The sequence below is a fragment of the Syzygium oleosum genome, unplaced genomic scaffold (assembly GCF_021117445.2).
Source record: "Syzygium oleosum isolate NSW1041296 unplaced genomic scaffold, Sole_v2.1 Sole_v2.11, whole genome shotgun sequence".
Lineage (NCBI taxonomy): Eukaryota > Viridiplantae > Streptophyta > Magnoliopsida > Myrtales > Myrtaceae > Syzygium > Syzygium oleosum.
The window spans coordinates 5,661,940-5,686,306 of NW_026607495.1; the positions used below are offsets into that span (position 1 = coordinate 5,661,940).

Sequence of the window (24,367 nt, forward strand, 5' to 3'; positions counted from 1 at the left end):
AAGTCCTTCAGGCAAGAAGCCGAGGCTCAACCAACGGGAGAAAGGAAAGCGTCCTTTCAAGAAGAACATTTCAAGAGTGAAATGTTTCAACTGTGGCAAGAAGGGTCACTTTGCTCGCGACTGTGGCGAACCAAAGAAGGTAGAAACCCTTAGCATTCATGAAAATGCTACTTATGTGTCTAGTTCAGTGTTTCTAACCGAATCTAATCCTTTGTGGACTGTAGACTCGGGAGCCACAGACCATGTAGCGAAGGACAGAGGAGCTTTCGTGGAGTTCCGACGAGTTCCACAAGGAACGAAGTGGATATACGTGGGGAACAATTCAAGAGTGGAGGTCAGAGGCATTGGCACCTGTCAACTACTTATGCGCGGTGGACGCACGTTGTTCCTACATGATGTGCTATTTGCTCCAGAGATTCGTCGGAACTTAGTTTCAGTGTTGGTTTTAGTTAGACTTGGTTTTAATGTAAACTTCCATAAAAATGGTGTAGACTTGTCTTTAGATACAAGTTATTATGGTTCCGGATATTTCTTAGATGGTTTCATTGTATTAGATGTTGACTATTGTGAAGTTAATGTTAGTTATTCCTTATTTACATCATCTGATTCTTATGAGAATGATGTGAACGTGTGGCATGCTAGACTTGGTCATATTGGCCAACAAAGAATGAATAGATTGGCTAAAGATGGCTTATTGGGCAATATTAAAAAGGTTGATTTGCCCATATGTGAGCATTGCCTAGAAGGAAAAACAACACGGAAACTATTTGGAAAAGGAACAAGAGCTGAATTTCCTTTGCAATTAATCCATACTGACATCTGTGGTCCAATGAATGTAAAAGCAAGGCACGGGTCTGTTTATTTCATCACATTCATTGATGATTATACTCGATTCGGACATGTCGATTTGATTTCTCAAAAGTCTGAAGCTTTAAATTGCTTTAAAAGATTTATGACCTTAGTGGAAAATCAATTAGACAAGAAAATAAAAGCATTAAGATCCGATCGAGGTCGAGAATATCTGTCTGATCAGTTCAGAAATTTATGTGATGAAAAGGGAATAGAAAGACAACTGACTATTCCATATACTCCTCAACAAAATGGTGTTGCGGAAAGAAGAAACAGAACCTTAATGGAAATGGTTAGATCAATGATGGCACAAGCTAACTTGCCAATCACCTTTTGGGGTGATGCTTTGTTGACTGCTGCCTACATACTTAACCGTGTGCCTTCTAAATCAGTTGCTTCTACTCCATATGAGTTATGGACAGGCAGAAAGCCTGATTTAAGCTTTCTAAAACCTTGGGGTTGTGCTGCCTATACTCGTGAATCTTCTCACAAGTATGGAAAATTAGGCCCAAGAGGCAAAAAGAGTATTTTTATAAGATACTCGGAGCACTCAAAAGGATATGTATTCATAGGTGAGCAAGAAAGCGGAAGTATAACTGAATTTGAATCACGGGATGTCACATTCTTAGAGAATGAATTTCCTAAAAAGGGCGAAGTAGGTGGTGATTACTCACTATACGAATCTGTGGATCGTGATAGTGAAGTTAGTGGGAGCATTGTGACAAATGGAGAGTTGAATGCAACCCAGTCTCAATTGCAACCACTTAAAGAGACGACACCACCATTATCTCATTCTAGTGGGAGCGCAATGGAACGGGGTGAATCATCAGGAGTACAGCATTCCATACGACAGTCAAGTCGTAATAGGATTCCCCGTCGACGTTTTGACATTGAAGGAGAAGCTTTCATGATCGCCCCACAAGATGAAGATGAGCCGAAGAATGTGAACGATGCTCTAAAGTGCCCTGATAAGGAAGAATGGATACATGCAATGGAAGAGGAAATGGAGTCATTAAGATCAAACCAAGTTTGGGAATTGGTTGACCTTCCAAAAGGACGCAAAGCCATTGGGAACAAGTGGGTTCTCAAAATAAAGCGTAAGGCTGATGGCTCAAAAGAGAGGTATAAGGCTCGCCTTGTGGCGAAAGGATATAATCAACAGGAAGGAGTTGACTTTGAAGAAACTTTTTCTCCTGTGGTTAGATTTACCTCTATTCGCCTTATTCTGGCAATAGTAGCTAGTATGGATCTGGAATTACATCAAATGGATGTAAAGACTGCATTCCTCAATGGAGAATTAGAGGAAGAAATTTATATGGAACAACCTGTTGGTTTCATTACAAAAGGCCAGGAGCACAAAGTGTGTCGACTATTGAGGTCGATATATGGCCTTAAGCAGTCTTCGAGACAATGGTATATACGTTTTCATGATGCCATAATGGCATATGATTTTGTAATGATTAGTGAAGACAATTGTGTATATATCAAAAGATCCAAAGATCAATTTGTGATCTTGTCATTATATGTTGATGATATACTAATTGCCGGAAGCAGTATGGAGTTGGTTAATACAGTCAAGAATTGGTTATCTTCCAATTTTGAGATGAAAGATATGGGTGAAGCTGCATACATTCTTGGAGTTAAGATTTCAAGAGATCGCTCAAAGAAATCCCTATCCCTTTCACAAGAGACGTATGTGAATAAAATCCTTGAGCGATTTCGTATGCAAGACTGTAAACCAATAGATACTCCTATTGCAAAAGGCGAAGCATTAAGCCACAGAATGTGTCCTAAGACTTCACAAGAAAAGGAGCAAATGGAACAAGTTCCATATGCTAGTGCTGTCGGAAGCTTGATGTACGCTATGATGTGTACAAGACCTGATATTTGTTATGCAGTTGGAATGGTAAGTAGATACCAATCCAATCCAGGTCAAGCACATTGGATCGCCGTCAAAAGAATCCTGAGATATCTAAAGGGAAGTGCCGACTATGCGCTGACTTATCAAGGAAGTGATCTACACCTTGAAGGCTATACTGATGCTGACTGGGGAGGAGATTTAAAAGAAAGGAAATCTACTTCTGGATACGTGTTCTTACTGAATAATGGCGCCATATCTTGGAGCAGTAAGAAACAACAGTGTGTAGCCTTATCTACAATGGAAGCCGAGTTCGTGGCTCTATCAGCAGCGGCACAAGAAGCTGTTTGGCTTAGAAGATTTTTGGATCACTTAGGTGTTACTGAGAATGCTGCAAACCCAGTATTGGTCTATTGTGATAGCCAAGCAGCAATAGCGTACACTAAGGATCCCAAGTACCATGGAAAGACCAAACATATAGATATCAAGTATAACTATGTCAAGGACATGGTTGCACGAAAGGAAGTGAACGTGAAGTACATATCTACACAAAGGATGATAGCAGATCCTATGACGAAGCCGATTCCTAGAGAAGTTTTCCATGGTCATGTGAGATCTCTAGGACTGTGTAGAATATGATGTACTGAATATTGTAATTTTCCCAGAATGTTCACTATTAATGAAGTTTGTTATTATCAATGCCTATAAGTTTGTATGACGTTTGTGAATGTCGATGCTGAGTGCATTATATTGAAAAGTTATGTCGGACAGATGAGAGATTAGCCCACTCACACGGGTAATCGCCTCTACTCACTATGTGATGAATAGAGATGAGACAGTTTTAAGCTTGTTATCTAGGTGATAATTGAGAGCTCGAGCTTGAAGCATGGACGTCGCCTTAACAAAATGTTAAGATGAGGACATATGGATTATTATGTCCGAAAGTGAAATGACCCACATATTTCACTTTACCTGTCTTTAATGCCAGATGTGAGTTCTGATAGATGCTTATGAATAGAGTAGATTGGTGAACTCAAGTTAGACATTGAGTATGTCTAAACTATCATCTGTACGGTATTGAGAGTAAAGACATACGCTCTATGGGAAAAGGAGAGAATACCGTAATACGTATTTCATATTACGTATGCATGGGACGACCGATAAGAGTTGGCAAAAATTTGTGATCTCAATTTTTAAGTCGTGTGAGACTCTTGAAGAAAATAGTTCTTCTCAATTAAAGTGCCCTCACGACTCTTACTTATTCTCAAAATTTCTATTCAGTGTTTGCTATCTTAGGATGTTGCCGATGATCATGATAATTCGGTCTAACGGGGCATTTCTAGAAAAGCGAGTTGGACTGAAATGGAGAGGTTTAAGGAAAGAGGAAGATCAATTTAATTTATGATGTCACATTCTATATTTGTATTCACAGGTCGACCAATTATGATTTTGAGTAAATCATAGTTGTGAATACAATATACGAGATACTAAAAGAGATCAAGAGAGATGAAAATTGTGACTGATTGATCTAGGGAACTGCATACTAATTCTACTCTGGATAATGCCCAAATTTGAGCTGTTATATATTCCTAACAGATGTATAACAACGAGCTCTCGTAGTATGCTGGTCGCACGGATTATTTGCCAATATGAGCTTTGCAAGGAAGAGAGTTGTGTTTAGCCCATCGTGGGCGAGTGGGAGATGTAAGACATATTGGGTGGACCGCCCAAGATGGGCCAAACCCGGCCCGTGAGCCACAAGGGCCCACGAGGTAGTTATTTGCCTATCTATAATAGAAGGCACCCCTTGGAAAACAGAAGTGATTTTTTCATATGTGCAAACACACTCCTTCGACACAACGTATTCTCTGTTTTTGCTTCGGAACGCACGTGAGTACGAAAGACGATCGTAGAACTCTCAAGCGCAAAGTGGCACTTAATCTGTGACAATACCGGGTATGTTCGTTGTGTGATATGCCTGTACGATCGGTGATACAAGTTGATGATCCTTGGGCACGTTTTCCGCATTGATCGAATTCGTTCCGAATATGTTTCGAACACGACGATCGGGAATTGAGTTTTCCCAACAATTATCATCATATGGCAATTGATATCCGATTGTAGATTCATTTTGCCATAAAATGGACTCTAGAGCTTTGTAAATGGCAATTGATATCTCATTTCAATTTCCATATATGTAAAGCGGCTATGATGGTGGTGCTCCAATTGCTTACATATGGGATGGGATTTTGTCTAAAATTTCCACGACCAACTCTACATTCATAACCTAAAGAGAAGTGAGAAGAGGTCATCATTCAAAATGGCTTCAGGAAGAGTTAGTTTGTTCATCGTCCTTCTTTGCCTCATTTCTCTTTGTTTAGCAGGTAATCGCTAGCCTTCCGTTTCATCTCTCTATCGAGTTCCTTCTGTTTCGATTTAGACCACGCTTGAGACCGATATTCAACTCGAAGGGTCGAAGGACGCATTTTATCTGTTCGCTCGAATTAACAAATTTCCAAGTCCATATAATTTATATCATGTCTTACGTCGATCATCGCTGAACTACCTCGAATTCCGGTGCGTCTCAGAAACATCAGTTGCGAGAAGGATTTGGAAAAAGAGGATAGGGTCGTGTTTTGCGCTCCCGGATTGCAACACGGCTTGCATCGACGCCGGATATCCCTTGGGAGGGGCTTGCGAGGACGGCGGATTCCGAAGAAAATTTTGTTTTTGCAAGTATGTTTAGATGAAATCACATAACTTTGAGCCATGTCAAACTGTTGGTTATCATGGTTTTGGTTGCTATGAATACAAATTTCCATCTTCCGTACAAATTTTCTCAAATGAATGATGGGTATTTGGTGCAAGTTCACTCATCGCCTCTCATGTCTACCCTCCGCTATTTATATCTTTCATTTTTTTTCCTTTTCAAATTGATGGACAGTACAAACTTCCTCAGCTTGAAATGTGTACATGACATTGCTATAATCTGATCTATAGTTGTTGTAAAAATCAACTTTTGGGATCCTATAAGCTCTCCTTGCCATACTATTTGAACTATTCTGGTGATTGACATCTGGAATAGTGAAATTTATGAAAGGCAAAGTATATAGTTCAATTTTTCGAAGATCAATGTCAAAATTAAAACTGCAAAAAATGTTGTCATACGTCGTTGCTATTTCGACACCAGTGTGACATTAAATTACAATTGTTTGTAGGGTTGATACTTTGAAAAATCCCAAATTGGTACATACATGACAAATTTAATCAAAAATTAATTTTTTTGTCACAAAAAACCCTAAACCGCTACGTCTATGATAAATTTATCCCAAATTGATATTTGGACCACTAGAAATCTCAAATTAGTACACTTATGATAAATATACACTCAGCTAATCCTTCGTCAATCTCTTTCATTTTCATGGATGAAAACAATGGCCGTTGATATTATATGTCTTTCTTTCTTTCCTTAAATGAGCGTAGTTCTTTATTATCCGTTTGTGTTTGTATTGCAAATTTCTCTATGGAGAAAATGCCTAATTCATAGTGTATGAGACCAACTGTCGCATTATCTCTATTTGAATTTTCTTATATTGATATTTATCTTTTATCCATGGACAATGAATAACGTCACACCACACCATAAAATCTTATTTTTGGTAAATGAAAGTCAATTCCTCGACCTTTTTGTAATTATCTCACTAGTCTACTTAAAGAGTTTACCATAAAGGATGCATTTGAAAAACCATGTCTTTTTTCGTTTTGAATTTATTTTACTTCACTTCTACACAGGAAGATTAGATTTTTCTTTTCCTTTTGCTCCTAAGGCTGAATCTTAGAATATGAATTCACAGAGGCTAATCGCATGAACAATAAATGTTTTGTTATCTTCTCAAAGCCTTCATCAGATTTGTTAGACTCCCGGGTACTTTTGTTTGGACTCATGATTGTCTATGCTATGGTTCCTCATAAATTCAGCATATCCTCGGCTGTGCCCAAATTGGACATCCTGAATATGAGAATAAAGTTGAGGGGCTCGGTTCGTAGATTTAGCCAAATCAGTATCATTCGAAGCTGAAACCGGTTTTCACCTTGAAAGTGAGAAAATAAAAAGATAACCATTAAGCCACATGTCCTAGAAGAACCAATGGTCGAGTTGCACCATTTTAAAACCTTAATGTTCAGTTCATTGCTTATAAAACAGAATGATCCTTTTAGTTGGAACGGTTTTAAGTATAGCCATTCTGATCGTCTGCCAAAGACGAGAAGACGAGACGACAATTGGCATTCATTGTCTGCGGTTCATGAAGCGCTCTTGATACCCCCTACTGCTTTTCCAATGTAAAAAAAAATGGCCAAATCGATCCTTTTCAACGACATCGCAGAAATTCTGCTGAGCTAGCTCAGATCGCGTGCCTTCCCATCATAATTAGGATGGGATGTTTAGGCAAAACTATGCTCGCTAAGTTTTTGTACTATGACGAAAAGGTCCAAGAACAATTGAAACATTATGTCACATGTATTGTTCCATGTTTCTCAAAGATTATTACCTGGCACGCCGGATATCGTTTGAATAATCTTTGGAGAGCATGTGGATTGGTACGTCCGTCGAATGAAAACCAAGCATCGGTAGAAGTTGGCCGAGACTGTGTCGAAAAGAAACTGAGGAGTTCGGTGACGCTTCGCTATTAAAAAATGACGAAGTCAGCTTACGATCGATCTCAACACGATCTAGAAAACACACTAAAATCTACACTCGAAATGGAAAAGAAAAATATTGCACGAGCAGCTTGAATGGATTTTGATATCAGCGTGACCCAACGTCAATGGATCTCATACGATATCGGGTCTAGCCGAGCCAAGACCCCAGCCACCGCCACCCTTGATCGCCAAGAAGACACTTTGCTCGAGCGTCCATGCCCCAATTACTCAGCACATGAACAAGTCGAAGGCAAGCGATCGATGACATCGGGAGCGAGATCCATACTTCGGGGAATGGTTGGAAGGCCATAAATGATCAACGGGCGGTTGAAAATGGCAGCGGAAACTTTCGGTTTCTAAGCACATCTCTCTCTATAGAATTTGCTGTTGAGATCTCGCTATAGTATCTTTGGTAACAATTACTGAACCCAAGTCTGGCGCCCAAATCTAAACTGGAACGCAAGTCAATACGAGCTCGAAATGAAATGGACATTTATCCACTTAGCTACTCAGAATGAGGAGCACATGCATCTCCGAACCCAAGTCAAAATTATCAAAACTTTTAACTTTTTAATGGAAAGTTGAGGAATTAAATTGAGTTAATTGAAAGTTTAGTGACTAAAGTACATATTTAGGAATAGTTTTAGGAAAACGTTGAACGAATTAAAAATTTAAAGATAACATTGCACATCTAGCCAAAATTTAAAGACAATTTTTGTCATTTTCCCATTATAGTTCCCACTATCTATTGAAACCAGGGTTAATACCACCAAAAACTCTAAATTGGTACTACTGTGATAAATTTATCCCAAATTAATTTTTTGATCATTAAAAACTATAAACTGGTACACTTGTGACAAATTTACCTGAAACTAATTTTTTGACCATCAAAAGCTCCAAACCGATACACTTGTGATAAATTTACCTTCCGTTAAATTGGATTAATATCACGAAGAATCATAAACTGGTAAGCTTGTGACAAAAAGAGGGGTAAAACCTCAAAATGATATATCCATAAACTATCACGTGTAATTTAACTCAGTAATTTGACGGTAAAATTTAATGAAAATTAATTGCGGGTAAATTTGTTACAAGTGTTTCAGTTTTGTGATTTTTTGTGGTATTAGCCCTCCAAACTAGACATGTCATGAAAATATCGAAAATATACTTGCTAAATTGTAAAAATAATTTGAAAAAAAAAACACTTTTGGACATGGTGGGGTGGAATTCGAGAAGGATGCATGTTGTTGGGCTCCCCCAACTCTCTGCATCATAGTTTCCCACGTTCCTTCAAGCTTTATAGTATCCCAACTCCAACGTTGGCCAAGCAGCACATCTATATTCTCTTCTTCTTTCTTTTCATTGCCATTTTTCATCTAATATAAAATTTAAATTAAATTTGGTGTCCACCCTAAAAATATATGTGTGTATATCATATTTACCCCTTACAAAATTATAAAAATTACTTTTATGCTTTCATGGAGAACGTGACACTAACAAGTGCTCTCTTGTCAAATTAACTGCTTTCCACCCGATTGCAATTTGGGGGCAAATCCAAATTAATCTTAAAATTGCTCTTTTGGGTTCATGAAAGTTTAGAGTGGTCTGACTATACGGATCGACTTTTGTCTTTCACTTTTTTTTTGCTCAGTCTAAGTCTTACGGCTCGAGAACTTTCAATTTTTTAGATCCGAAACTCTTGAAACTTTCGCCGAAATGCATTTGGACTTTGTTCGAACTGAAATTTCTTGGTGAGATCGATCTATCGGGCTTTCTCAGCGACAAATTGTAATCTAATGGGCAACTGGGCAATTGAAACGGATTGATAGGTACTCCTTTTGAAAACATTACGACCAAACATATTCTCGTAGTTTCATTTCTATCGAAAGTTTTCTTCTCCACGAACTGAACGCACTTTCAGGAAAATAGAAATCAAGAAAATGAAACTAATTTCACTCTCAATTTCAATGAAAATGGAAATTGAAAATATTTTTGAGAATCAAACGGATTCTCAGACAAAAAAAGAGTTTCTTTTCCAATCTTTAGTGAACGGGTGCTCATCATTAATTAATAATTTTAAAGGTGATGGTCCAGCACATCACAAAAGAGTTCAATCCATTGTCCGTACAAGGTCTTGTCCATATCTCACTTTGATTCTTTGCTTGGTTTGATCGGTATGGAAGAAAAGTGACGAGTCTCGGAGTTCCCAATGCCTTGCTCTAAACTTAATCCGTAGAAACTGAGATAGGCTTTTGGTTCAAATGGTTGAGGCAGAATTTGTTTTCGACTCTTCTCCAATGTGCCATCCTTCTTTTCATTGATTTCGTCGGATCCCAACTTAATTTTTTCGTTTGGTTTGATCAATAATTCTTTTCTTAACATCATTAATGTTCCGGATCATCTCTGAAAATTAAATGCCGAGAGAACCGTATGAACGATGCAGAAAATATTTTCCTAACAAAAAATGATCGTCTATGTTGCTCGCAAAATTGAATTGATGGAAAAGTATTTTCATCATCAACGAAAATGTTTAGGCATAGATTATTTTTTAAAATGAACAAATTTATGGTCATCTAACTATACCGGGTGATACAGACAATCATTTTTAGGTGAGTTACATACACAAGTAAAGAATAGATACTTGGACGAGATTGGATCTTTGAAGTAATCACGATTCTTTATTGTTCCCAGGAAAGCAAGATAAAGAAAAGGCAGAAGGCATGCTTGGGTTAACTTGCAGGCCACTCGTAAGGAAAGAACCTCCCTTTCATCCAATCGTAAGCAAGCCATCATCATATCAACTGACTCACGAGAGGAAGACATTGTGTGTTCTTCTGATTCGTCTCAAACCAAATAGCCTGAATCAATTTCCCCATCACTTAGCATGGCTCAATCACTCCTTTTCAGCATTGCACAGGGTGTGCTAGGGAAGATAGCATCACCAGCGTTCAAAAAAGCCGTCACAATTTGCTGCTTCGAAAATCAGATCCACGAGCTTGAAAATACGTTGACTACTGTTACTGCCGTGTTGTTAGATGCTGAGGAGAAACAGGCGAAGGACCATCGCCTGCAACAGTGGCTGCGACGGCTTCAAGACGTGTTATACGATGCAGAGGATATTCTCGATGAATTCGAGTGTGAAGCCTTACGAAAGCGGGTAATCAATCAGTACGGGGGTGTCAGAGAGAAGGTACACCACTTCTTTTCCCTCTCTAATCCGCTAATACTCCGTGCAAAGATTAGTCATAAGATCAAGGAGATCAGGGAGACATTATCTAAAATTTCTATAGAAAAGAATCAATTTGATCTTAGTGTGCGGAGTGTTGACAATGGTGTGGTGCATTTGCGATCACGAGAGATGACTTACTCGTTCATAAACAAGTTGGATGTCGTCGGAAGAGATGTTGATAAACAAAAGATAATTGAGATATTGATGCGGCCAGATGACCAAAACCTCTTAGTGATTCCCATTGTTGGAATAGGAGGTATGGGCAAGACGGCCCTAGCTAAATTAATTTACAATGACGACAGTGTGAAGGAGCAATTCGAGTTGCGACTATGGATGTGTGTACCCGAGGATTTTGATTTTAAAAAAACTATTGACGGAATCCTTAAAGATGCAATTGGTCAAAGCATGAGTAACCATGCTATTCAGCAATCACAAACATTTCTCCGAGACACCATCAAGGACAAGAAATTTCTACTAGTCTTGGATGATGTATGGAGCCACGACCGCAGTAGATGGGAAGAATTGAAAGCTTTGCTGAGCGAAGGAGCTAGTGGAAGTAAGATAATTGTGACGACGCGCAGTTTAGAAGTCGCTTCTATGATGGGTACCCATCCAGCGCATAATCTAAACAGTCTTTCTCATGAAGACTCCATGGCATTGTTCAAAAAATGGGCATTCGATCAAAAGGAAAAGCAACCACGTCCTGATCTCCTTGACATTGGAAATGACATTGTCATAAAATGTCAAGGAGTTCCTCTCCTCGTGAAAACTTTGGGGAGTCTCCTTTACACAAAGGGCGAAGAAGGGTATTGGGCCCATATAAGAGATAGCGAGATATGGAAGTTAGTGGAAGAAAAGGAGGACATTCTGCCGGTTCTTAAGCTTAGCTATGATCATTTACCATCCCACTTAAAACGTTGTTTCACCATATTTTCACTCTTTCCCAAAGGATGTGCAATTACTAGCCCTAGGTTAGTTAGGATATGGATGGCTTTAGGACTCATTAGTTCTGTCACGCCCCGAACCCCAACGGGCTTGCGACACCCCTTCCACGGTCGTATTGAACGCGACGTCCCAGGACGCGTCGCCGACCCAAACGAAACACCCAACAATAAAGGCAAACAGAAGCGAAATTAATTAACCCAGACAATAAACAATAACAAAGGGATAGCACGCAACAGTAATTGCATACATCATAAAGCAGTCACTATTACAAAACAATAACCCAGTCTACCAAATTTAAAGCCACAATTTTCAAAAGGGGGCAGTGGTTGACAAACTTATCTCCTCTACAAAAGGTACTCAAAAGACAGGGTAAATGATCTATCTTTCAATCCCTGTGGAGCTCTGGCGGCATCTCCGAATCGATCACGATCGCGGATCTGAAATGGTTATATAATAACCGTGAGAACGAGTCTCAATAAGCAACCCCCTATACCCCACGTAGGCCAATGCGTACCCAGACAAGTCTAACATGCGAATAGCCAAACAACACAATCAATTTCACACAACAAGCTTACCTCGCCTCGAACCACGTGCCAACCCCGCATATTAGTCCAACATGATAACGCAACAATAGTTCACCACCATATCACAATCACTCGGCACACACTCCCACTCGCAATCCGCCAAACCAATCAGTCACATCGCACACACGTGTCCAACCAACTTTCCTCTCACGGACCACCGTCAACACGTCTCAAGTCCGGTCTCACAGGCACACAAGCCACACAATTCGATCAATTCCAATGGCCGCCGTCAACACGTCCCAAGCCATACCATTCAAACAAATCCAGTGGCCGCCGTCAACACGTCCCAAGCCACACTATTCAATCAATTTCCAGTGGCCGCCGTCAACACGTCCCAAGCCACATTATTCAATCAATTTCCAATGACCGACGTAAACACGTCCCGGTCCAACACACCTTTAACGGGCCACCGTCAACATGTCTCAAGCCCGAATCCATTTGGCACATCGACCATTCATGCCTTCACACGGACCGCCGTCAACACGTCCCAAGTCCGTAGCCCTCCGATCAATCCGGGCTTAAAATCGACAGGCATGCACACGCCATTCAATTCAATCAATTTCACGCCAATTGCATCAAAGGATCCATATTCACAATTCGCCACGTCAATCCACAAACCCGACGTTCAAGTCGGCCACGTATGATCACCCAAATCATGCACATTATTTTATCCAATCCAATTAGCACAATTATATCATAATATAATTTAATTAAAACACGCCCTAGCCGTTCTAAACCCGAGACAAGCCTATAAAATACCCAAAGTACTAGGTAGGGTTTAGGAAGTCACTTACTTCAATTTGGCTCGGGAAAAACCCGCACGGGCTCAAAAACGGGCCGGATGAACAGTGCCGAATGAACAGTAACGGGCCTGATGAACAGTGTTCGGAATGAACAGTAATGGCCCGAATGAACAGTACTCGGAATGAACAGTAATGGCCCCGGATGAACAGTACCCCGGAATGAACAGTGACGGCCCCCCCTCGGCTGAACCGTACGAGCAAGGGCGCGGGCTCGGCCACGGCCCGGGGCACCCTCGGGCTGGCTGGGCAGGGTCGCCGGGGCTAGGTGGTGGTAGACGGGGCAGCGACGGCGGCCGGTACGGCGATGCGCGGCGGCTGGTCGAGGCGGCACCGGGGAGAGCCCAAAACAGGGAAGGTGTCGGGGAGGAAGAACAACAGAGGAAGAAAGGTGGTGGCGGCCAAGGGGGGAGCCGGCAGATCGGCGGAAGTGGCCGGGGGAAAGGCCGGGTGGCGGAGGCCGAGCGGCGGCGGCCGGAACGACGGCACGCGGCGGCGGCGGGAGCCGGGCACCAAACTCGGGAAGGCATCGGGGAAGAGAGAACCCGGGGGAGAGGGGGTCGCGCGGCGGCCGGAGGTGGCACGGTGGCGTCTCGGGTGGCCGGGCGACGGAGGACAGGCCGGCGGACGGCCGGGCAACGCGGACCACGGCGGACGCAGCTGCAAGCCGCTGCTCGCGTGCAGCGTGGACAGTGGCCGGCGACAGGGCGGACAAGGCCGACGAGCGGTGGTCGCGGGCGACGAGCGGCGGCACAGCTCGGTCGGGCGACGGCGGCGACGGCAGCGACGGCAACGGGGCTGGAGGCGAGCTCGGTTGGCGTCGGCTGGTGCGAGCAGAAGCAGAAACGATCGAGCGGCGAAGGAGGAGGAAGAAGAAGAAGAAAGAAGGAAGAAGAAAAAGAAAAAGGAAGAGAGAGAAGGAGAAGGGATGGGTCTGACAGGGGGGCAAACGTGCGCAAGGGGAAAAGGTGACCGGGGAGAGAGAGAGAGAGAGAGAGAGAGAGAGAGAGAGAGAGAACGTGCGCGGTCAGAAGGGGGAGCGTGCGCGCGGAGGAGAGAGGAGAGAGAAAAATAATAAAAAAATTTAACTTCAATCAAATATTAAATGCGATCCGATGACCCAAATTCAAAACCGAAAGCGATCTACCGGTCCAAAATAAGCCTCGCATATAAAAAGGGACAAAGGCCGAATTAATTAAATCAAACTATAGCGAGGGAGGTCTACTAGTCCAAATTCGCACCTGGTCAAAAACTCCCCTTTTTCCATTATTCCTGACAATCTCAACGCTGGCTACGATAATATTGACACCGTCCAATTTATTTCGTCCTGAAACTCCCGAAAATCGACTGCCAAGTTCGGGGTCTAAATAACGGCCAAATTCGATCGAGCGGGATTCTAGCGAAATCTCAATTTTAAAACAATAACCGAGAGTGATCAGTTCCCGGGCGAGATTTTATTATAAGCACACTGACGAATTACACGTTTTATAAATCCCAACTATGGGCCGAAATTCGGAATGTCACAACTCTTCCCCCCTTACAAAAATTTCGTCCTCGAAATTTACAATCCAACCCAACTATTCAAACAAATGGGGGTATTGGTGTCGCATCAACTCTTCACTTTCCCACGTCGCACCTTCGGTTCCATGGTGTTCCCAAATCACTTTAACCATCGGAATTGTCTTGTTCCGCAACACTCGCTCCATTCTGTCCTCGATCCGAACTGGTTTTTCCACGTACGACACTCTATCGTCCACGTCTATTTCCTCGTAGTTCAGCACGTGGGTCGGGTCCGGTTCATACTTTCTTAACATTGACACGTGGAAGACGTTATGAACTTGCGACAAATTCGGCGGCAAGGCGAGACGATATGCCAACATCCCAATCTTTTCCAAAATCTCGAATGGGCCTATATACCTTGGACTTAGTTTCCCTTTCTTGCCAAATCGAGATAGTCCTCTCATCGGCGAGACCTTAAGAAACACATGGTCGCCAACTCGAAACTCCAACGGTCTACGCCTTCGGTCTACGTAACTTTTCTGACGGCTCTGAGCTGTTCTTAGCCTTTCCCGGATAATCTTTACTGTTTCTACCGACTGTTGAACCAACTCTGGACCCGTTATACTTCTTTCCCCCACTTCATCCCAACACAACGGTGTTCTACACGCTCTGCCATAAAGTGCTTCAAACTGCGCCATCCCAATACTCTGCTGAAAGCTGTTATTGTAGGCGAATTCGACTAAATGCAACTGTTCCTCCCAACCACCTTTAAAATCCAAAACACATGCTCGCAGCATGTCTTCTAATGTCTGAATCGTCCTTTCAGACTGGCCGTCCGTCTGAGGATGATAGGCCGTACTGAATTGCAACTTAGTCCCCATGGCCAATTGCAGACTTTTCCAAAAATTCGCAGTAAACCGGGGATCACGGTCTGAAGTGATCGATACCGGTACTCCATGCAATCGGACTACCTGCCGTACATATAAATCTGCATATCTTTCTAGCTCAAAATCCTTTCGCACTGCTAGGAAGTGCGCTGACTTGGTTAATCTGTCCACTATCACCCAAATAGAGTCGTGTCTCCTCTGGCTCCTTGGCAATCCCGTTACAAAATCCATTGTAATATGTTCCCATTTCCATTCTGGGATTTCCAACGGCTGCAACATCCCACCAGGCTTACAATGCTGTGCCTTCACTTGTTGGCACGTCAAGCACTTAGCCACATGCCTGGCCACATCCGCTTTCATTCCGTTCCACCAATAGTGCTGTCGGAGATTCTGGTACATCTTCGTGCTGCCCGGATGAATGCTATAATTGCTCCTATGAGCTTCCGATAAAATCTCTTCCTTAAGCTCCAAATCATCGGGCACGCACAACCGTCCTCGAAACTTAAGAATTCCGTCCCCGGACGCTTGGAAGTCCGGTTTCCTCTTAGTGCCATCCATCTCCAGAATTTTCTGAATCTCAGGGTCCGTAGACTGTAACGCCTTAATCTTGGTTTGCACTTCCGGTTCAATCCTTAACGTTGCCACCAAACTGGAGAGGCGTCTTACCTCGAACTTAAACTCTGAGTCTCGCGCTTCTTCCAATAAAATCCACTCTTTGACTATTAATTGCGCGATGCTCGATTTCCGGCTTAAGGCATCCGCTACCCGGTTGGCTTTTCCGGGATTATACAAAATATCACAGTCATAGTCCTTCAAAAGCTCCATCCAACGCCTTTGCCTCATATTCAATTCTTTCTGCGAAAATAAATACTTGAGGCTCTGATGGTCCGTATAAATTTGGAACCTTTCTCCATATAAATAGTGCCTCCAAATCTTAAGTGCGAAAACAATTGCTGCCAATTCCAAGTCGTGAGTTGGGTAGTTCATCTCATGAGGCCTTAACTGACGCGATGCATAAGCAACCACCCTTCCATGTTGCATTAGCACGCATCCCAATCCTTTGAGCGAAGCATCGCTATAAATCTCATATCCTCCCGATCCTGAAGGGATCGTTAGCACTGGCGCAGTCGTCAATCTCTGCTTCAACTCCTGAAAGCTCACTTCGCACTTCTCCGTCCATTCAAACTTAGTCTCTTTCTTAAGCAACCTTGTCAATGGAGTGGCTATTGCTGAGAATCTTTCCACAAATCGTCTATAGTAACCTGCCAGTCCTAAGAAGCTTCGAACCTCAGTAACCGTCGTCGGTCTCGGCCAATCCATCACTGCTTCAATCTTTGCTGGATCCACGGAGATTCCTTCTCCGGAAATTACATGCCCAAGAAATGCTACTCGGTTCAGCCAAAACTCGCACTTGCTAAACTTAGCATACAGTGCATGCTCTCTTAACGTTCGTAGAACCTTTTTCCAAGTGTACCTCATGTTCCTCGGGGCTCTTTGAATACACCAAAATATCATCTATGAAGACGATGACGAACTGATCCAAAAACTCATTGAATACCCGATTCATTAAGTCCATAAAAGCAGCAGGGGCATTAGTCAGTCCAAACGGCATTACCGTGAATTCATAGTGCCCATACCTCGTCCTGAATGCCGTCTTTGGGATATCCTCCTTTTTAATCCTCAGTTGATGGTACCCCGTCCTCAAGTCGATCTTTGAAAACATCGATGCTCCTTGCAACTGATCAAATAGGTCATCTATCCTTGGTAGTGGGTACTTATTCTTAATGGTCACTTGATTTAACTGTCTGTAGTCTATGCACAACCTCAAAGATCCATCTTTCTTTCTCATGAATAACACCGGTGCTCCCCATGGAGACGCACTCGGGCGGATAAAGCCTCTATCTAGCAACTCCTGCATTTGGACCTTCAATTCCTTCAATTCAGACAGTGACATCCTATAGGGCGCTTTCGAGATTGGTTCCGTCCCTGGGGCTAACTCAATCACGAACTCCACTTCTCTATCAGGTGGCAGTCCCGGCAATTCCTGAGGAAAGACATCGGGAAAATTGCACACCACGGCTATATCTTCTAGCCTCGGCTCTCCAGCCGTCGAATCAACTACATTTGCCAGAAATCCTTGGCACCCTTCATCCAGAAGCTTGGCTACCTCAAGCGACGAAATCCAAGGGATCGAGGTTCCTCCTCGGTTTCCCACAAACTCAAATCTAGGATGTCCAACCGGATTAAATTGGATCACCCTGCTACTACAATCCATAACAGCTCTCTGTTTGACTAGCCAGTCCATATCGACAATCACATCAAAGTCATGCATAGATAAAACCGCCAAATCTATCCTTTCTTCCCTATCACCGATCACTATCTTACAATCGGGACATCCCAACACAATCAGTACTTTATCATTCAGCGGAGTAGTCACACACAGCATAACATCAAGCGGTTTTGGCTCAATCCCAGATAATTTAACGAACTGCTCAGATATAAATGAATGCGACGCCCCCGGATCAAACAAGGCATATGCAGCATGATCACAGAGAGAGACAGTACCAGTGACCACGCCAGGCGCGTCCTGAGCCTCCCTCCTTGCCATTGCATACACCCGGCCTTGGGCCGGCGGCCTATTCTGATTGGCCGGCTCGATAGCTCTAGTTTGATTTCCATTCCGGGGCGGCGGCGGCGGGAGTGCAGGCGACCCAGCCTGCCTATTGTTGGGGCAGTCCTTCATCTGATGGCCCCTTCCGCCACATACAAAACAGACTCCGCTCCTATTTGGGCACGGTCCATTCCAGTGCCTTCCTCCACATAGCCTACATGGGGCGTTCTGATAACGGTTTGGCTTCCCAATATTCCTCCGAACGGGAGGGACAAAGCGACTATTTCCTGCCATGGGCCTTTTCCCAAGTTGACGGTCATCCCTAGTCGGGGCATACCGCGATCCAGAAGCTGCAGCCTGATCCGTTTGATCTCGCTCAATTGCCTGAGCCCTTTCATAAATCTCATTATAGCCCCTCAAGTTCAATGAGATCATCTGACTGCGAAGGTCGGGCTTCAGCCCATCCCGGAACCTCCTAGCTTTGTCCATTGGGTCCTCCACTATTCTGGGGGCAAATTTGGACAGCCTTGCAAACTTGGCTTCATACTGATCTACCGACCTCTGACCTTGACGGAGTCTCATGAATTCTGCCAGTTTCTGTTCTCGGGCACTTTCCGAGAAGTATTTACCATTGAAGGTCTCGGTAAAAATAGTCCAATTCGGGGCAGTACCAGCGGGGAACACTTGACCTCTGGTGGCTCTCCACCAATCGCTGGCATTTTCCTGAAGTTGGTAGACTGCTAGCGTTACCTTCTCTTCCTCAGTACACCCCAGCACCTCAAAAGCTTTCTCTAGCTCTTCTACCCATCTTGGTGCAGCCTCGGGGTCACCTCTCCCATCAAACTTTGGGGGTTTCAACCTCAGAAACTGCTCGACCAGCTTGGACATTGGCCTGATCGCATTTACTCGCACTGGACCAGGATTTCCACCAATCACATTATTCCCCTGACCTCCATTATCCCCAATAATCTCACTAGCAGCTGCAGCGGCGACAGTAGCACTTCTTTCCCCCGTCTGTCTACCTGATAATATTCCCGCATCCTCTAGCGCCCTCCACATTTCATCTACCCTGGGGTCCCCCATTAGTTCAGCTAGCGGGACTACGCGACCTCGACCTCGACCTCGACCTCTACCTCGACCTCGGCCACTCATCTTATTGATTCTCACAAACGCTCACCTGCTAAGTTCCACGCAGGAATTAAAAACCTAGGCCAACTATACCAGTCTAAGCTCTAGGCAGTGAATCACAACAATAATTCACTAAGCAGACAGCCAATCACATACAGCACTCAATCTCAGTCAACCGAGTTCGTGCACTTACCTCAAGTCCCGACGCACCTGCACTTCACGGATTATCACATAATACCATTCAGCAATCACAATCACACAGTCTGGGGTATGCATGGCACATAAGTCTCCCTAACTGACTACCCCAAAGTCATCGCTCCTTATCACTCCAGGTTTCGACCAACTTGGATCGAGCTGACCTTGCTTTGATACCAACTCAACGGGGATGTCACGCCCCGAACCCCAACGGGCTCGCGACACCCCTTCCACGGTCGTATTGAACGCGACGTCCCGGACGCGTCGCCGACCCAAACGAAACACCCAACAATAAAGGCAAACGGAAGCGAAATTAATTAACCTGACAATAAACAATAACAAAGGGATAGCACGCAACGGTAATTGCATACATCATAAAGCAAGTCACTATTACAAAACAATAACCCATCTACCAAATTTAAAGCCACAATTTTCAAAAGGGGGCGGTGGTTGACAAACTTATCTCCTCTACAAAAGGTACTCAAAAGACAGGGTAAATGATCTATCTTTCAATCCCTGTGGAGCTCTGGCGGCATCTCCGAATCGATCACGATCGCGATCGCGGATCTGAAATAGTTATATAATAACCGTGAGAACGAGTCTCAATAAGCAACCCCCTATACCCCACGTAGGCCAATGCGTACCCAGACAAGTCTAACATGCGAATAGCCAAACAACACAATCAATTTCACACGACAAGCTTACCTCGCCTCGAACCACGTGCCAACCCTGCATATTAGTCCAACATGATAACGCAACAATAGTTCACCACCATATCACAATCACTCGGCACACACTCCCACTCGCAATCCGCCAAACCAATCAGTCACATCGCACACACGTGTCCAACCAACTTTCCTCTCACGGACCACCGTCAACACGTCTCAAGTCCGGTCTCACAGGCACACAAGCCACACAATTCGATCAATTCCAATGGCCGCCGTCAACACGTCCCAAGCCATACCATTCAAACAAATCCAGTGGCCGCCGTCAACACGTCCCAAGCCACACTATTCAATCAATTTCCAGTGGCCGCCGTCAACACGTCCCAAGCCACACTATTCAATCAATTTCCAGTGGCCGCCGTCAACACGTCCCAAGCCACATTATTCAATCAATTTCCAATGACCGACGTAAACACGTCCCGGTCCAACACACCTTTAACGGGCCACCGTCAACACGTCTCAAGCCCGAATCCATTTGGCACATCGACCATTCATGCCTTCACACGGACCGCCGTCAACACGTCCCAAGTCCGTAGCCCTCCGATCAATCCGGGCTTAAAATCGACTGGCATGCACACGCCATTCAATTCAATCAATTTCACGCCAATTGCATCAAAGGATCCATATTCACAATTCGCCACGTCAATCCACAAACCCGACGTTCAAGTCGGCCACGTATGATCACCCAAATCATGCACATTATTTTATCCAATCCAATTAGCACAATTATATCATAATATAATTTAATTAAAACACGCCCTAGCCGTTCTAATCCCGAGACAAGCCTATAAAATACCCAAAGTACTAGGTAGGGTTTAGGAAGTCACTTACTTCAATTTGGCTCGGGAAAAACCCGCACGGGCTCAAAAACGGGCCGGATGAACAGTGCCGAATGAACAGTAACGGGCCCTGATGAACAGTGTTCGGAATGAACAGTAATGGCCCCGGATGAACAGTACTCGGAATGAACAGTAATGGGCCCCGGATGAACAGTACCCCCGGAATGAACAGTAATGGCCCCGGATGAACAGTACCCCCGGAATGAACAGTGACGGTCCCCCCCTCGGCTGAACCGTACGAGCAAGGGCGCGGGCTCGGCCACGGCCCGGGGCACGCTCGGGCTAGCTGGGCAGGGTCTCCGGGGCTAGGTGGTGGTAGACGGGGCAGCGACGGCGGCCGGTACGGCGACGCGCGGCGGCTGGTCGAGGCGACACCGGGGAGAGCCCAAAACAGGGAAGGCGTCGGGGAGGAAGAACAACAGAGGAAGAAAGGTGGTGGCGGCCAAGGGGGGAGCGGCAGATCGGCGGAAGTGGCTGGGGGGAAAGGCTGGGTGGCGGAGGCCGAGCGGCGGCGGCCGGAACGACGGCACGCGGCGGCGGCGAAGCTGGGAGCCGAAACTGGGGAAGGCATCGGGGAAGAGAGAAACAGGGGGAGAGGGGGTCGCGCGGCGGCCGGAGGTGGCACGGTGGCGTCTCGGGTGGCCGGGCGACGGAGGACAGGCCGGCGGACGGCTGGGCAACGCCGGACCACGGCGGACGCAGCGGCAAGCTGCTGCTCGCGTGCAGCGTGGACAGGGCCGGCGACAGGCGGACAAGGCCGACGAGCGGCGGTCGCGGGCGACGAGCGGCGGCACAGCTCGGTCGGGCGACGGCGGTGACGGGGCTGGAGGCGAGCTCGGTCGGCGTCGGCTGGTGCGAGCAGAAGCAGAAACGATAGAGCGGCGAAGGAGGAGGAAGAAGAAGAAGAAAGAAGGAATAAGAAAAAGAAAAAGGAAGAGAGAGAAGGAGAAGGGATGGGTCTGACAGGGGGGCAAACGTGCGCAAGGGGAAAAGGTGACCGGGGAGAGAGAGAGAGAGAGAGAGAGAGAGAGAGAGAGAGAGAGAGAGAGAGAGAACGTGCGCGGTCAGAAGGGGGAGCGTGCGCGCGGAGGAGAGAGGAGAGAGAAAAACAATAAAAAAATTAACTTCAATCAAATATTAAATGCGATCCGATGACCCAAATTCAAAACCGAAAGCGATCTACCGGTCCAAAATAAGCCTCGCATATAAAAAGGGACAAAGGCCGAATTAATTAAATCAAACTATAGCGGAGGAGGTCTACTAGTCCAAATTCGCACCTGGTCAAAAACTCCCCTTTTTCCATTATTCCTGACAATCTCAACGCTGGCTACGATAATATCGACACCGTCCAATTTATTTCGTCCTGAAACTCCCGAAAATCGACTGCCAAGTTCAGGGTCTAAATAACGGCCAAATTCGATCGAGCGCGATTCTAGCGAAATCTCAATTTTAAAACAATAACCGAGAGTGATCAGTTCCCGGGCGAGATTTTTACTATAAGCACACTGACGAATTACACGTTTTATAAATCCCAACTATGGGCCGAAATTCGGAATGTCACAAGTTCAACAAGGGAAAAACTAGATTTGGAAGATGTTGTTGATGGGTACATCAAAGAGTTGTGGAAGAGATCTTTGATCCAAGAAGTCAATGAGTCTGAATCAATATTAAGTTTTAAAGTGCATGATCTAGTCCATTCTCTTGCAACGATTGTGGCACAAAATAATTGCTCTGTTGTTGGCTTTGATACTACAGAGATTACGGAAGGAGTTCGGTACATTTCGTTCTCTAGTCGTTCGTTGGAGGGAATCCCAAATTTTGATGGAGTCCCACCTTTTTTGAGAAAGCGAACTTCAAAGAGGCTACATGCAATTAAATTTGAATTCGATGTTGATGATGGAGTTATTACTACAGAGTTTGGTAGAATATGCATCTCCAAATGTAACCACTTGCGGTATCTGGATTTGTCATGTGGCAGTTTTGAGGAGCTGCCAAGTTCCATATGCAACTTGAAACAATTGAGGTCGTTACATCTCTCTAAAAACAAGCAATTGAAGAAGCTTCCAGATACCATTTGTGAGCTGCAGAGTTTGCTACACTTATTACTCAATCATTGCTCAAAGCTAGGCTATTTACCCAAAAATATGAAGAGGCTCGTCAGCCTTAGAAATCTATACGTAACAACACAGCAGAAGAGTCTGCAAGAATGTGGAATACAATACCTGGAAAATCTACAATTTTTGGGACTCACTGGATGCCCAAATCTTCAAGTTTTGTTTGAAGGTACTAGCCAACTGACTCGCCTTCGAAAGTTGGAAATTGAAGATTGTGGGGAACCAATTTCTCTGTCTTTCGTGGAATTAATTGCCCTAGAGTACTTGAATATTGACAATTGCAAACTCATGTTGACCGACAATAACAAGTCCAACTTTCCTTCGAATCTTCGTGTGCTAGCAATATCAAGGTCCGAACAAGTGATGGAGGTGGTCCAATGTCTCGATAAGTCTGCTTGCGCTTTGGCGTCCTTTTCTGTCTATGACTGCCCGACCTTGACTGATGTGCCTGAATGGCTTCCCAATCATACACGTCTCAGATTGATTCACTTGATCCGATGTTCCAACTTATCATCTATGCCACAAGGAATCCAGTCCCTCGCTGCCCTCAAAGAATTACGTGTCGAAAATTGTGGCGAACTGAGCGAGAGATGTCGACCAACAACTGGCAAGGATTGGCCCAAAATCGCAGAAATTCCTCGAATCGAACTTGATGGTATTCGTGTACAATGGACGGAGGATTAGGTAAGCACCTATCTATATCTTCTTTGTTCTTAGATGTAATATAGCGATTCACTTTATTCTTCAATTGGATTGAAATTTAATTAAAGTATTGCAATTAGAAAAGGAAAAAGTGATATGAAAAAAATATTTACTAAGATACAATCAATATCAGGTCATTAGATTGCAAAAGGAATTCAACTTCTTATAACTACTTTCTAATTATGTTTGTAATATACATTCTTATTTCACTGAGGTTTTTTACTTTGCACAATCAGATTTATTCCATAACTCTCACAAAGTGAAAAAATTCCAACAACATTCTTTCAAAATGCACTAGCATAGGGGCACAAACGATGCGTATGAATGAACCCATGGCCATAAAAATGCTTTCCTCACTGCAAGCACAATGTAATTTTTCGCATGAAATTTGTAAAAGAATTGGAGATAAACATATAATATTGTTATATGCTGGGGAGAGATGTGTAAGATCAAGAGTCACTTAGAGCAATTGGACCGCTTTAATATATATTTTTTATAGCTGTTTAAATAACAAAAAGCGTAAAGTTAAAATCCCTTAAATGCAGGGCCACTTTTGGAACTTCCTTATGTATCAATTTACCCTCTTTGTTTTTTTTCATGATGTAACATGTACTAGAAAAACGAGGTAATTTATGTGGCTAAGAATATTTCTACAAAATAGCATATCCTTTTGTCACTAAATTGAATATTTGTAATTATT

General features: G+C 44.0%; 1 protein-coding gene across 1 annotated transcript; it reads left to right on the forward strand.

Moving 5' to 3' along the window:
* The first annotated feature begins 10,173 nt into the window (after positions 1 to 10,173).
* On the forward strand, positions 10,174 to 23,793 carry LOC115669741 (disease resistance protein RGA2-like). The gene is made up of 2 exons (XM_056315743.1): positions 10,174 to 11,653; positions 22,416 to 23,793. Exons 1-2 carry the CDS (start codon positions 10,293 to 10,295, stop codon positions 23,647 to 23,649), a joined length of 2,595 nt encoding a protein of 864 aa, XP_056171718.1. The 5' UTR covers positions 10,174 to 10,292; the 3' UTR covers positions 23,650 to 23,793.
* The last annotated feature ends 574 nt before the right edge of the window (positions 23,794 to 24,367 follow it).